General features: G+C 56.7%; 1 protein-coding gene across 2 annotated transcripts; it reads right to left on the reverse strand.

Moving 5' to 3' along the window:
- Nucleotides 1–4,873: 4,873 nt before the first annotated feature.
- Nucleotides 4,874–14,009, reverse strand: HMGB3 (high mobility group box 3). Of its 2 annotated transcripts, none has more exons than XM_037511821.2 (5): nucleotides 13,848–14,009; nucleotides 9,489–9,643; nucleotides 8,792–8,931; nucleotides 8,232–8,406; nucleotides 4,874–7,795 (listed from the first exon to the last, which is right to left on the reverse strand). In XM_037511821.2, exons 1-5 carry the CDS (start codon nucleotides 13,990–13,992, stop codon nucleotides 7,646–7,648), a joined length of 765 nt encoding a protein of 254 aa, XP_037367718.1. In that variant the 5' UTR covers nucleotides 13,993–14,009; the 3' UTR covers nucleotides 4,874–7,645. The 2 variants fall into 2 exon arrangements, with proteins under 2 accessions (XP_037367718.1, XP_037367719.1); XM_037511822.2 differs by lacking the exon at nucleotides 13,848–14,009 and adding an exon at nucleotides 11,624–11,699 and having other exon boundaries at nucleotides 4,875–7,795.
- Nucleotides 14,010–15,452: the final 1,443 nt, after the last annotated feature.

Here is a 15,452-nt window from a genome sequence, read left to right on the forward strand (position 1 = left end):
AAAATAAACCGTAAAGGATTATGAGTTCCTGACGTAGTTCCAGTGCTGTCCCTCCTGGTATTCGTGCCCTTGTGTAAGCGCCTCTCCTTGAGCGAGGATGCGCTCCTAGGAGCTTGTTTCTCATGAGTAGTAGCCACTCCGGGTGAGGGCGTTTTGCTTCTGAGATTAGGTTGTAAAGAGACTGTGACCTCCTTCTTGCTCACACTGTCTGGCTTTCCTCACTTGCTCTCGCTGACTGAATCAAGCCGCCATGTGGTGAGCTGTGCTATGGGGAGGCCCATGTGATGAGGACGTGAGGGCCACTTCCAAGCAGCAGACAGGGAGAAGCTGAACACCCCCTAGACCCACGCGGGGGAGCTGGAAGCAGTCCTCCCTCAGACAAGGCCAGAGACGACGGCAACCCTGGTCGAGACCTCAAGCCCAGCGGTCTGCATTTCTGAGACCCAAAGAGCTGACATAATAGATGTCATTGTATTTTCAGCCACTAGAGTTTGGGGTGATTCATTCTGCAGCGATAAATATTGAATGCAAAGGGAAAGTGCTGCTCTCCTCTCTACTTGTGCGTGTGCCCCCCCCTTCCCGGCCCCTCCATGTAGTGGCTACCTCCTTTACCTGTTATTTCTCTAGTCTCAGTAATCGGTCAATCAATCACATGACTATATGGCTTGGGGGCACAGCTTCACCTCTCCATATGTGCCCCTGCTTCACTTGCCCTCCACCAGAGCTCCAGTCCCTCTCCTACCCACTCCCTCCCCTCTCGACTCCTGCCTGCCCCATACCCTCTGGTAACCAGTGTAGTTTTTAGAGTCTAAAAATTATTTTATTGCATTTTGCCTTTAACACGTAACTCGGCATCTCCTCCTCCAGGAAGGCTTCCTTCTTGAGCAGGGTGTACTCCTCCTCTTGACTCCCTCGGGGCCCTCTGCCGGCTGCTATCAGCACAGTCACTCCAGTATGTTAACTGCCTGTTTGCGTAGCTCAGCAGACTCTCTGGACAGCTCAAGAGCAGGGTCACGCTGGAGTGCACTTGGCAGCAGCGTTGGCCTCCAGCCACATGCTCCGCACTTGTGCGTGTTGTCAGGGCCAGGGTGGGCCAGCCCATCCAAGTCGCCACTGGCCATCTGCGCAAGCTTGGAGAAGTCACAGAAGTCTCAGAAGCCAGGTCTCCCTGTGCCTGGGGCGGGGACGAGGCCGCACAGCAGCAGGAAGGGGAAATGGTAGGTGCACCCTTTCTGCTCGCCAGGTTCCAGGCAAGTACCGAGAGTCCTTCCACCCTGCCATGTGGCCCCTTAGCTGTCAGAGAATCTGTGGTGTGTAAATCAAGGTAGGAACATTGGGGACTACACTCCTCCACCGGTGGCTTTGGTTTGGGACATTATATATATATGCAGAAGAGAGTTTCTTGATGGAGAAGTTAAAAGCACAGCCTTCTGCTGTTTCATCACTGAAATATCAACCCCTTTACACGCGATGAGCAGGGGTTTGGCCAGAGGACACAAGAATCCCACACCCTGTGCATTGCCCCAGTGTCACACCTCTGGCATGCTTCCAGAAGCCTTAAAACGCAGGCCCAGCACAGGCCCCGGAACGAAATACAGAGCCCAGGAAACACACATCTCCTTTTTCCCACTTGCACTCAACAACGGACCGCGGCCTCAGGCCAACCGTGAGGAAGTTTCTTTGAGCTTTTCCTCCAAGGCTTGTGGTTTGGAAACAGACTTGAGTGGAAAAGGGGAAGCCCTCTCATAGCCCAGGGGATTTCATTTTCCCTCCAGGGAAACTGCTAGTGGTGACACTCTGGTTAACATCAGACCAGAGCAGTCAGATGCTCCCAGGTGTCAGAGTCAAGATTTCCCTGGAAGGAGATGGACGACAAAAACAAAACAAAACAAAACAAAACAAAAAAACACCACAAACTCCAGACTAGTCCTGTAGATGGAAAAACTCCGGCTGAGGGCAGGTCTGCGAGTCCTGGTTACAAATTTTCCATTTTCCCTCGTGGGTGTATGTAAACTTGGTACTGTTACCATTCTTGAACACTGCTAAGCCTTGACATGATTCCCTGTCCGACCAACTTCTCCTCCAGGGCTCTGTCTTTTTCAAAGACTCCGCCAGCACTTCCGTGCCTTAGGTGAGAAAACAGAGTCCTCCATCCTCCCCCTTCCTCATCCTCACATGCAGTCCCCCCCAGGTCCCAGCGATCCTAAGTCTCTCTGAACCCAGCTGCTCTTGGTGTGATGTGGTGTGATGTATAATGCTGCTCTCGGGCCTCAGCCTACAGCTTATTCTGCCTTGGCATGAGGTCATTAATTGAAGATGGTGGCAGCACAAAATGGAAGGAGCCAAGATCCCTGAGACCCAATATGGAAGCCAGCCTGCCAGATGGCTGTTGGACCTTGCGCTCAGGGAGAGCAAGCGTCACTGTGTTGTCACAATAAAATTACAGCCGGGCCTCCCCGGTGGCGCAGCGGTTGAGCGCTGGGTTGTGAAGCTGCCCGCAGCCTCTGCGGCGCCGGTTCGATCCCCGGCTGCTCCCCGGCCACCGGGCAAGGGTCCCACATGGCGCGCACAGACCTCTCCTGCCGCCCGCTGCTCCCCTCAGCAGTGGACCTCGGTCCTTCTGCCTGCTCTGCTCCCCACTCTGGCTCTGGTGAATTCTCTCACCCTCCTGCGCTTCTGACTGTACCCAGTGCTTGTGTAAAGAGATAAATCTTTAAAAAAATAAAATAAAATAAAAAATAAAAATAAATAAAATTACAACCAAGGGGTGCTCTTCACAGCAGAAGGACGGTCCTAAACTTACTTGCCCTTCCAAAGAGCAGTTCGACTCCAGTAGAGATCCTGTCGCCACCTACTGCCCCTGAACACTGGCAAGAGAATATTCTTATATGGTCAGCACTGAACTTAGGGAAGTTCAAAATTCTTGAGATGGCCAACAAAGCTGCCCCTGCCATTCAGCAATGAAACTCTCTCACTTGGGGAGCACCGCTTCCCACCTCTGTGCGTCTCCCTTTGGCTCTCGCGCCCTGAGTCATGTGGAGCCCCTCCCACTCCGCTCACCACCACCACATCGTCCACAGAGTCTAAGAGTTACTTGTGCTGTGTTTTGCAAGTTTGTTTTCTTGGTTTATTTTCCACAAATGAGTGACACCAGCTGGTCGTTGCCTTTCCCCTGACTCATGTGGGTCCTCCACTCACTACTTGATGGACGTTTGGTCGCTTTCACTTTTCAACTCTTTCATTCACAATGCTAGGAACATTCAAGGTTGTGTTTAAATACCTGTTTTCAATTCTTGGGTGTATACACAGGAGTGGAATTGCTGGGTTCCAGCCTGTTTGAGGGACCAAAGTGTTTTCCACAGAAGCTGCCCCATTTTACACACCCACCAGGAAAGCATGAGGGTTCCAATTTCTGCACATCTTCACCTTTTGACATCATCATTACGGCAGAGCTCGTGGGAGTGAGGCGGCCTCTCATGATGGCTGTTTGCAACCGATGGCCAGGGCCTCTTCGCGCGCCTACTGGCCATTTGTCCATCTTACTCGGAGAAGTGTCTCATTCAGATATTTTGCCCATTTTTTTTACATCTTTTTGCTATCAAGTTACAATACCTCTTTATTTTCAACACTGTTATCAGATACAGGAGTGAGTGGTATTGGCGGCCTTGTGATAAATCAGCCGGCCATCCATGGACGGGTTTATTTCTCGACTTTCAATTTCATGCCATCAGCTACACGTCTTCGTGCCAGTCTTGAATACTGCAGCTTCGTAGGAAGTTTTGAAATCGAGAAGTCTGGTCCTTCAACTTTTTTTTTTTTCAAAATTGTTGTGGCTATTCTGGGTCCCTCCAATTTCCAGATGGAATTCAGGTGCGCCTACCGTCTGCATGGGAGCCAGCTGAGGCGCTGCTAGGGATGCCATTGAATCTCCAGGTGAATTGTGGAAGTGCCGCCCGCTGGGCAATATTGTCTCCAACCCATGAACACAGGGCAGCTTCCTCTTTCTGTGGTTCTTTAATGTTTCCCAAAACGTTCTGTGGTTTTCCCCTATAAGCTTTGCATTTGAGTCTATTCCTAAGGACCTGATTCTTTGTGACATTGTTGCAAATGGAATGGTTCGGTTTTCTCTTCCAGTGCTCATTGAGATGCACAGAAACACAAGCTTTAATTTTGCTGAACTCATCTGTTCTGGTGGTTTTATTTGGAAATTCCGTGGAATTGTCTACAAGATCATGTCACCTGCAGGTAGGCATGGCACAGCCAGGCATCTGTGTTGTCCCTGAACTTGGGAGGAAGGCTTTCCCTGAGTATGACCCAGCTGTGGTTTCCTACATGCCCTGTATCACGGTGAGGAAGTCTCCTTGTACTCCCAGTTTTTTGAGTGTTTTTATCATGAAAAGGTGCTGGATCTTATCAAATACTGTTATGTATCTCTTGAGATGATTTTTTTTTTCTTCCTTTATCAACATGGTATCCCAGCTTCTTAAGTTGAAACCTTAGGAGGGTGCTAGATACAAAAGAGGGTGTGGGCTGTTCTAGTTGAGAAAGAAGGCAGCCTAGCCCACTGGCCTCTCGGCCAAGTAGCCCTTGGCTCCACAGGAAACTAAGGCGGAGACCAAGAACAGCTGTGGCCCTCATGGGTGTCATCCAAAAATCCTTGCTAGGCCTGGCTCTGTAAGCCAGCTAGGCCCGGACCCTTAGCTTGGGGCAGCCTCAGTCACAGGTCTGGCTGAGGACAAGTACCTGGCCACTTTATCAACAGCAGCTCATTAGCGTCACGTAAACGCTACATTTGGCACAGGGCTGCGGAGCCAACCTCCCACCTCTGAATGAAGGGGCTTTGCAGTCCTTACCACTTGCCCCTTCTGATGCCATCTTTCCATTCATTCAGAGCTATGGGTACAGGGAAGCTTGCACTTCTGAAACCTTGATTATAATCAACCGAAAATACAGAGATTCAGTATCTCCAACAGATTGCAGACGGCCCACTGATTACTTTTTGGGAAGACTGATTAAGAAACTTTATTACAGAAAATGAATGCATCCAATGTCCCCAAATACATTTGTGACAAGAACAGACACACAAGAGACACAGACAATAGTTGCTACATCATAGCCTTGTTCTTTCCAAAGGAGAAAACATCATTCAAGAACAGAGGGTGGGGATTGGAACAGAGGTGATTTGAGAAAGTAGGTACTGTCCTTTTGATGTAAAACACACACACACACACACACGCACACACACACAAACAGGTTTGCATTACAAGAACATATACCTTGGGCCCAGAAATCCAGCTAAGCCTAAATCTTAGGTGGTAACCTCAAGCCACTCGAAGCGTCTCAGAAGCTACGGCGCATCGTCCCACCGCAAGGAGCAAGCTTGTGGGGCGAGAATCCCAGTGTTCCCACATGCGCCCCTCTAGAATGAAATGTCTTAGTCACAGAGACTTTCAACCGCTTCCCAACTTGCTTGGTTCCTCTGGGGGTAAGCAGAAAACACCCCTTTTAGTCTTTGCCCTTCCGGTTGGCACATCTAGTTCCACCAGAGGGGCCTGCTTAGCGCAGTCTCCCTGGTGACAAGTTGAGCTTCTCTGCCCTGAAATTCAACACGCTTAGCCCCCGTTCCCAAATCTTAGCCTGGGACGACAGGTCAGGAGGCAGCTTTAAGCCTTGCTTTCATCTAGAACGCCACGCGGTGTCTGGAAGAGTGACAGGCCAAGGCCAAATCAGGCAGGGTCATCCTAGAACAAGTGCTTCCAGGCAAACCTCGGGATCGGGTTTTTAAAGGAGCAGACCTAGAAATACACATGGAAGAGAAACCAGTCATGGTGTGAGAAGGAATGGCTGTGAGGCTGGCCACGACACCTCCAGACACACGGCCCCGGTGCTCCCTAGTCAAACACAAGAGCACTCACGCCAGGAACCCCGGCGGCCCCAAGCAGCACCCCTGCTCCCGCCAGCAGATCCACCCTACGGACACAAGCCCTCTACACAGGACTTGAGCTCACTGTTTGCCAAGGGGGCCACACCCCTCACCCAGACCTGGACAAAACCTTGCTCCATCCGCAACATGCTGCAGCCATGGACACACCAACACCCTCCTGCTGTTTCTGGAACACTTAACAATCTGCAGTCCTGGGGAATGAGCTCCAGTGGTGCCTGGAGGGCCCGCCTACTCCCCAGAGAATGCAGCCAGAGCGTAGAGCCCATTGCTTCCACCCGCCTGCCCTGCGGCTCAGGTGCCACCAGGTACTGAGCCACTAACAGGAGACCCAGCGTCTTCCTTGGGGTGTTTGGATCTCAGAAGTCGGGAAAAAAAATGGCCACTGTTCCTCACCACGGTCGCTGCCAGATTGGGGTCCAGGACAGAAGCAGCCCCCCCAAGACCTCCATTGCTGAACAATGTTCCAATACAGGAACTAGAGTTGGGGGGAGGGTACTGGGGGTACAAGAAGAAAAATGAAGGCTGAATGTTCTGCCACATCACCCTCTGGTGGACTGACCTGCTGCCCAGCAACGCATTTGGCCGTGAGCGCAGGGAGGCGAGAGAAAACCCCCGCCACCGGAGCCAGCGCCAGCCCTCCGCGCACCCCCCACACCTCCGAGGCCACTCAGCCTGCCTGTCGTGACACCTCAGCGCCTACCTTCCACGCTGTCTTCATCTCAATGCCACTCAACAAAACCCCGCAGGAGCTCCCAGCAGCCTCTTCGTCTCCATCCTAAAAAAGCCGGCCACGCGAGAGGAGTCAGCCCATGTCCAGGGAGGCCCATCGCCAATTACCATTTGACACTCAGACTGTTAGAACAGAGAACCGTTTAGAAAACGTAATACTGTTTATTTACTTCAGAAACATTGCAGCATTCTAAACATACAAAGAAAAAATAAAACGTTGGAAATCGTTTTAGTACAGGTTCTTGAACTTTCATTGATGCAGTCTCTTTGCCTCGCCGGCAACGAAGTTCTACTGTTTGTTAAAAAACAGTTTAAAACTACAGCACTGAACTAAAGAAACCCAAACACTTCTCATGCCAGCTGACCCCTTTTCCACAGCTAAGAGCGGCAGCAGAACGCTACGTCACTATATACAAAGTCAAGACAACCTGAAGCTACGCGGATGCCCGCTGCAGTGGCCGCAGGTCCAGCCTCCCAGGGCGCACCCTGAGCGACGGCCCCTCCACAAAGGCACCTTCCCCACAGCCTCGCCACCAAGCAAGAGCATCGAGTTTGTCTTGGTTGTTTTGTTCTTTTTACAAACTAGAGATATGTACAGTCGGTAACTCAGGATTCCTAGCCAGTAACCATACAGTCCACACCACCTTACAGATTAAAGAGAATGCGGCAAACATCTCCCAATGCCTTGTCACACCGACAGCAAAGTGCGCAGAGCGAGAACGAGAGCCTCCGTTTAAAAATGCAGGGAAATATGTACAACTTTGATACAGTTTCAGGGTGCTCCGGACACCCCTGGGCCACTCCATGTAAACCACTGACAACTCCTAGAGCACACTGAGAGACTACGACATGATCATGATCCGAGTGTGAGATTCGACCTAATGAGGGCAACAGACGCGGCTCAGATGGGAGAGGTGTCGATGACGGCCCCTACTCTAAGGTATTCACAAGGAGACAGAGAAACAGTTTTTTTTATTCATCCTCCTCCTCCTCCTCCTCCTCCTCCTCCTCTTCCTCATCCTCCTCCTCGTCTTCGTCTTCCTCTTCCACCTTTTTCCTGGCAACCTTGGCAGGACCCTTGGCGCCATCAAACTTCCCTTTCGACTTATAGTCGGCGACATCCTGGAAGAACAGGGACACAGTCCAGATAAGGAGACGAGCTCCCCTGCAGCTGCTGCCCGCCTCGGCAGAACACTGACCACTCGGGGCTGCAGCTGTAGCCCAAAACATGTGCTTCCAGGGAGCGCAGCGGGCTGCCGGCCACTCAGGAGTCAAAGTTGTGGGTGTGTAAGGTGCCCTTCAGGCCTTGTTACCAGTGCTCTCATAATCCTCTGCCCATGTCACCCCAACTCGCCTGAAGTCGTCCCCAATCTAAAAATCCACCCAAATCCCACACACCAGCACGGGAGGCCGATGTGGCGTGGAGCACTTGCCTCGCGTGCGTGGGGGATGACCCGGTAGTCAGATGCCAGCACCCACGCACACCCACCCACACTGGAGCCGCTGCAGGGGCGGGGCGACCAGGCCACGCCAGCCAGACCCGCTCGGCCCAGCTCACCTTCTCGTACTTCTCCTTGAGCTTCGCCGCCTTGTTGTTGTAAGGCTGCTTCTCACTGTCGCTTAGGTTATTCCACATCTCGCCCAGCTTCTTCGCCACGTCGCCAATGGAGATGCCGGGGTTCGTGGATTTGATCTTAGGGCGGAATTCTGAACAGAACAGGAAGAATCCAGACCTGGGGAGAGAAGTGCATAAATTAGAAGAGCACCCCCAAGTGCATGAGCGCAACCCCAGGGCCCCTTCCCCGCCCGCCAGTGAGGACCCTCCCTACGGGGAAGAAGTGTGTGATGCCAGCACCTGACAACCTTCAAGGTTGTAAATTGTTCCGGTTCTTTGGACAACACATGGGGCGTTCTCGTCCCTCAGTTAGTGGGCAAGGGGCGGCTCCCACACCTGGAGCCACCTGAGCCCCCCGACCCCACGCTGTGTTGCAAAGCTCAAAGTTTTACAGAATGGTTTGCAAAGGCACCTGGGTGTTTTGATGGACTGTGCCTTAAGAAACCCTTCCTGCAGAAGGCATGGCCGGAAGACCAGCTATCCGGAGTCCTTGAGTCACTTACGGTGGCCGTTTGGGGGCATTGGGGTCCTTCTTCTTCTTGCCTCCCTTAGCTGGTCCATAGTCCTTCATTTCCCGATCGTAGCGTACTTTATCTGCCTTTGCCATTTCATCAAATTTAGACTTCTCCTTCCCAGACATTGTCTGCAAAGAACAGGGCCCGTTTAACTCCTTGGGGCGGCAAGCACACACCTGCCCCTCACCCTGGGGCTTCCATGGCAGCTGCTTAAGCAGAAGGGGCTGAAGGCCTGAACCTCATGAGGAATCTTAAAAACAAATCAAAGGCCTCCCTGGCGGCGCAAGGGTTAAGTTAAGCACAGCACTATGAGGCTACGCGCAGCCTCTGCAGCATGCATGAGTTTGATGCCCGGCCCACCAGGGAGGTACCCACATGGCGCAGCAGACCTCTCGTCTCCCTACTGCTCCCCTCAGCAGTGTGTTTCAGTCAGTCAGCCTGTTCTGCTCCCCACTCTGTCTCTGGTGAATCCTCTCACCCCCCGCATCTCTGGCCTGTACCCCAGCTCTTGTAGGCATAAATAAATCAATCTTTAAAAAAAAAAATAAAAGGACGCACCGAAAACTCTAAAGAAAAGTGAGGTGAGCGTCAGGGGAGGAAAAGCGCCACCTGGGCTCCAGGGGAGGGAAGCCCACGTGGCATGAAATCCACCTCAGGTGGCTCAAGGGTGACCAAAGAGAAGTACCTTCCACCTCTCTGAGCACTTCTTGGAAAACTCTGCAAAATTGACAGGGACCTCCGGGTTTTTCTTCTTGTGCTCCTCACGGCAGGTCTGCACGAAGAAGGCGTAAGCAGACATCTTGCCCTTCGGTTTCTTGGGATCACCCTTAGCCATCTTGACTGTGATGGGTGGGGGAGAGACAAAGAGAAACAGATGCCGTGAGCAGAACACGACCACAGCACACAGCCAAGGCAGGGCAGCGGGGCAAGTGCAGGCCGCCCTCGCCAGCACCCGCTGCCCGCTGGCCGCCAAAGGAGAGTGACAGGGTGGGGGAAGCCGCCTCTCTGGCACTTGTCATGTAACTTTTGACCAGCATGAAGCGCGCCGGTTTGCAAGTTACTTCTCCCGGGAGCCAGCAAGTTCTCCAAATGGAACAGCCCCAAGTGGGGTGGCTCGGCGCTGCTCCGACGGGAAACTACTGCGCTTGGGAACCCAGCAGCGAACGTGGGAAGGGCGCGGGAGGACAGCTCTGCAGGCGTGCGGGCGGAGGGCAGGAGCTCGAGGCCAACTAGCCCGCGGGCTGGCAGGTCATCTGCTTAAGCACATTCCAAACAAAACAGCGGGACCGCTGCGGCCACCCGCGAGCCAAGCCTCGCCGTGAACAGGCAAGAGCGCACATTTCGCTATTGTTGGAGGATCTGCCTGATAAAATGGCTTTTGCGAGAAGGGCGAGCTGGCGAGTGAGCAGCCAGCGGGCCCTCCCGCCGCACTCGCCGCAATCTGTCACTTCGCCAGGATCTAAAAGGGCCCGGGAGACCACGGGGCTGGCCCGGCTCATCCGTGAAGCGGAATGCGCGTCCTGCCAGAAATACTTTCTCGGAAGTTTCCAAATAAAACGCAGCCTCGGCGCGCCATCGGCCCCGGCCCACCCCCCAGCTTCCCGCCATCTTTTCCTTTTCCCACACCCAAGGTCATCACGTAAGAATGAAGCGCTCCCTTCGGCGGGGACCGACCGCGGGGCTGCGGGCAGGCCCCACCGTGGCGGCGCGGGAGGGGCGGGCCGCGGCGCAGGGGCGCCCCGGGCGGCCGGGCTCGGCCCGGTGCTGGGTCACCGGACACCCATAATTCACCTTCCATTTTGTCAAGAGCTTCCTGATGAAAGAAAGTGCCCCTGAAATCCGCCGCTGCCACCCCGGGGGGCGCGCGGGGCCGGGGGCGGCCGCGGCCGCCGCGCGCGGGGGGCGCGGAGCCCCGGCGGCTGCGGCGGCGGTGGCGGCTGCGCCCGCCGAGCCTCCGAGCCCCGCTCGCTAAAATGGCTGATCCGCGCGCGGCCGGCGCGGGCGGCGGCGAACAAAGCGGTCCTGGCCCCGTCGCAGCCGCCGTCGCTCGCCGGCCCCCACCCCGCCCCGCCCCACCCGGGGGCGCGGGGCGGCGGGGGGCGCAGGCCGGGGGCCCCCCCGCCCGGGGGCGCGGGGCGCCCTCCTCGGGATAACAAAGGCGCCCGTGCAGCCATAACGCTCGGCCGCGCCGGGGCCCGCGGCGGCGCCCCCGGCCCTCCGTGCCGCCGGCCCCGGGGCGCGGGCGCCGGAGCCGAAGCCCCCGGGCGCCCCCGCCGCGCGCCCCGCCCGCCTCTGTGGGCCTCCGGAGCCCGGCTCGCGTCCCCGCGCTCCCGCGGCGGCGGCGGTGCCCGCGGAGGGGAGGGGGGACGGGCGGCGACGGGGGGCGGCCGGCCCGCGCCCCCCCAGCCCCGGGCGCTCCCGCGACGGCCATGTTCCCGCAGCGGCGGCGGGGCGGCCGCGGGCCGAGCCGGGAGCGAAGTTTGCCCGCGCCGCCGCCGCCCCGGGCGGGCCCCGGCCACCCGCCACCCGCGGAGTCCGCGCCGGGCCGGGGCGAGCCCGGCCCCCCGCGCCCGCGCCGCGCCTCTGGCCTCGGGGCTCCGGGGGCGGCGTCCGAGGGCGCCTCCGCGGGGCCGGCCGGGCGCGGGGCCGCGGGGCGCCCGCCGCGGAAAAGTTGCAACACCTGAACGGGCGCGTCCCGCCCGGCCGCCTCGGCGGGGCGCGGGCGGCGAGGCCGGGGCGGCGGCGGGGCGCGCTCGCGGCGGCGCGGGCCGGAAAGTTGTGCGGCGGCGGCGGCGGCGGCGCGGGCGCAGCGAGACGTACCTGTATTGTTCGCGAGTCTGGGCAGCGCAGGGCACGACGCGCGGCTCGGCGCTCCCAGCCTCGCGCTAGCTGCCTCCACGAGAGCCGCCTGATTGGCCAGCGGGCTCCGCCGTTTAAAACAGCCTCCTCGCCCGGCCATTGGCCGCGGGCCTCATGCATATGCAGCAGGCGCGGGCGCCCATTGGGCGCGGCCGCTGGGCTCATTCATTCAAACAGAACGACCCGCCGGCGCTGGCGGCCGCGGCCCAGCCCCGGGACCGCGGTGCGGAGCGTCTCCTCTCCCCGCCCGCGCGCCCCTCCGCGTCCCCCGCGGGCCGGCCCGGGATGCCCAAGGACGGAGCCGCGAGGGCCCAGCGGCCTCGGCCTCCGCCGCGTTCTGCTCCCGCCGCGCGGCGGCCCGGGCGCCCCCGGCCCCTGGGCAGCGCCCCGGCCGCGGGGAACCTCCCTCGGCGGCCCGGCGAGGGCCGACGGTCCCCCTCCACTTTCACCCGGCTCCGCCGCGGCCCGGCGGCAGGGGCTGCACGCCGCTCGCTGCCGGATGCCTGGCCGAAGGCGGCTGCTCGCTTGGACAGACCGGGCTTTCGGCCCTGGGACCTCGCTGCCCTGCCGGAAAGGGACCAGGGACCGCCTGCGCTCCTGGATCGCGCTCGACTAGGCTCTCCCCACTAATGGCCCGCAGGTCTGCGGCCCGCAGGGGCGGGACTGGCGAGCTAGGTGAGCGACGGGAGGAAAACGGACTTTGGCAGAAGCCAAAGAATCTTGAGCACTTGTAGTTTTGTGGACAGAGAGTGCCCTAGTCTCTGCCTCCGTTCAGGCCCGCCTTCCCTCTGCTCCCGACACTCGCCCCAGTGAAAAATAAAACTTCTTGGAATGAATGAACGAATGTGCTTTGGCCTTTCACTTCGCCACCGGCTGCCCACAGCCTACAGCCAGTGATGGGGGCGGGGGCGGCTTAAGGGGGGATTTGGTAATCGTTTTCCAAGTGCCCCGAAGGGGGCAGGGTCACCTCTGAGGGGTTTATGGAAATGGGTGGGGGCTTTGGTTGACCCTTGACTGGGAGTCTTCACTGGAATTTGCTAGGAGGTGCTGGCATCCCATGGGACGGGTTTCCCAGGAAAGAACGCACCACTGCTGCTGTCAGCCCTACTGGGAAATAGGGGGGCCGTCCCTCTCTGAGTACCGGGAGCCTGCTGGAAACAATGGTAGGAAAAGGAACTGTGAGGACAGGGAGCCTGTTTTAAGGGTTGAAATTTGGAGAAAATTATGGAAGAGAAGTCATTTTTCTGTAGCAGTTTCCCTTCCCAACACACCGTGAAAGACAAGACCGCAACTAGTCCCGATCCCCTTCTACACACCCAGCAGAGAAGAGGACTTTTGCAAATGCTGTTTCCAGAAACTGGTGCTTCTTGCTGAGTTTGAGGTGTGCAGCAGACATAGCCCCTATGGCACCCGCCTCCCCACACCCACCCCACCCCAATTTCCACAACTCCTCGGAGCCTCCTGGGCACACCTGAGCCCCTGCAGCTGACCCTGCCAGGCCTCCACCGCCCACAACAGCCGATGGTATCAAGTCGCCCTCCAAGGCCCCCAATTTACAGACTCAGGAAGAATGCCCTGTCCCATTTACTTAGCCGGGCGCTTGCTTACCTTCTGCTTACCACCAGTCACAGGGGCCTTCCCCCTCCCTTCAGGGCTGTCTCTTCCATCTCAGCCAACCTCTGAGCCTTACACATAGCCCAATTCCTTACCTTTCAGGGATTTCGGGCTCTGGCAGGTCTCCCGTTTAGGCCAATGGCTCCAACGCCTTCAACTTGGTCCTCAGGGCCTGACCTGCTCAGCCTGCCCCCTGCTCCTCTGTCCCAGATGGCAGTAGGGTCCCCACGTGTGAACTGACTAGCACCTCCCCTCCACCAGACTACCCTTGCCTCTCAATGTTGTTAGGCATTTCTAGGCCACAGATGTCAGCTGGGGTCTCAGGTGGGACAAAAACCTCCCAGTCCTGCTACTACCTGGTGTCCCAGTCACACTGGCTGCAGCACTTAGCAGTTGGCAGGCACCAAGATGGGGACAACAAGGGGGGAGCCTCAGAGGCCACCAGGCACTGCTTGCCAGCATCTGTGGCCAAAGGAGCACTCTCAACAAGTGAGCTGACACCACCCCCAAGACCCGTTTCCTCACTAGCCACTGTAACCCTGCCCACCGCCTCCTGTGTCTGTGTACGTACTTCGTATGATGAAAGGTTTGCGCTCTTTTGCGGAAGGAATCGAGGCTTCCATCTCCAATCCTGGAGAAGCTTCTCTCTCCATCTGGCTGAGGCACTGGGCCTGAAGCTCAAGCCTATAGTCGCTGTCCTTCTCACTGAACTCCATGGAGCATGATTATGACATCACTGAGTGAGTCAGAAGATGGTTGCCATGGGCCCCTGCTCCTGCCCCCCCCCCAATACACATATCACTCCAACTGTGTGTGTTTTCTTCAGGTCCAAACTCCCCAAACTTCCTCCAAGTCTTCCCAATGAGCCTGGGTTGGGAGGCTCCTCACAGCCCGGCTTTCTCCTCAGCACCTGTCTCTCACACAGGCCTGAGCACAGGCTGTGGCCTAGCTTGTTCCTACTTCCACAGAAAGGCCTAATTCAAATCTATGTGCATATCTTGAATACCTACTAAGAAATAAGAGAAGGGACATGGGGTGAAGCGGGGTGGGGTTGGAAGGAAGGACCGAAGCAGTGGCTTTGGGTTCTCTCATTGACTTGGCAGTGAGCCTTCTGCCATATCCCTCACCTCTCCTGGTCTCAAAGGTGATTCGACCAGCCTTATCTGCCCCAGTCCATCTAGTCTGCTTGCCCCTACATCAGCCACCCGTGAAGCCCAGCACCAGGCCAAGCCCATCCACCCAGGGAACCTCTCTCAGAATCCTGTGAGCTGCTCGGCTGCCTGGAGAGGTGGGGGGAAAACACAGACAGGAAATTGGAACTAGATCCAAGTGTGGCTGGAGAGATTTCAAGAGGTTTTCAGTTCTTGTCAGTTCAATATCCCCCCCCCCCAGAGATTAAGGGGACTCTTCATGACTCAACAAGATGAAACCCTGCTTCCCTACCCACTGACCCCCTACCCCAGGGTTTCAGTTGGACCCCCAGGGTGTAAAGGTGACATCCTGTGGAGTCCAACCAGCCAACCTCTTTCTAAGATTCCAGGGAAATGCTGCAGGTGCCTGAGTGGGTAGGGCGGGGCCAGATTGTTGAGTCTATTGTTGAGTCTTTTAAAATCACTAAAGGTGCTTTCTGTAGCTATTGCACCAGGAGGAAGACCCCTTCCTTAGGGATTTAGGGCTCTTTGTAAATTCAGATTTTCATGGGTCAGAAGTTTTTCATCAAAGGCTTCTAGGCCTTCTGAAGTGGGACCTTACCATACTCTGCTCAGCTCCCACATGACCTGATTCAAGGCCTAGAGCATCTCCCTCTTCCCCGCCCTCTGCTCGCGTTCCAACTGTGAGGAAACTGCTTTTGGACATGCTTAGGGTCCCCAGTGCTATTATAATAGATTTGAACCTCAGTCCAGCTGAGAACAAACTTCGAGGCCTTTAACCCAGCCTCCTCATGCCACAGAAGTCCCCACAGGAGTCATTGGCTGGGCCAGGGCTGGAAGCCTTTGTGTCATGTTTGACTTACCCTCAGTAGCTCAGCTCCACTGGGGGCATGCTGAGCACTGGCGAGCTGGCAGGGTGCCCTTGTGGAGAAAAGGTTCCAGGTTGAGAACAGTTCACCCAAGAGAGGCCCACAGGCAGGCGGGTGGGTGGGGCTGGCATGGAAGTGGGTCAGCAAGCAAAGGAC

The sequence above is a fragment of the Talpa occidentalis genome, unplaced genomic scaffold (genome assembly GCF_014898055.3).
Source record: "Talpa occidentalis isolate TD23 unplaced genomic scaffold, MPIMG_talOcc4v2.1 talOcc4.15, whole genome shotgun sequence".
NCBI classification, from domain to species: domain Eukaryota; kingdom Metazoa; phylum Chordata; class Mammalia; order Eulipotyphla; family Talpidae; genus Talpa; species Talpa occidentalis.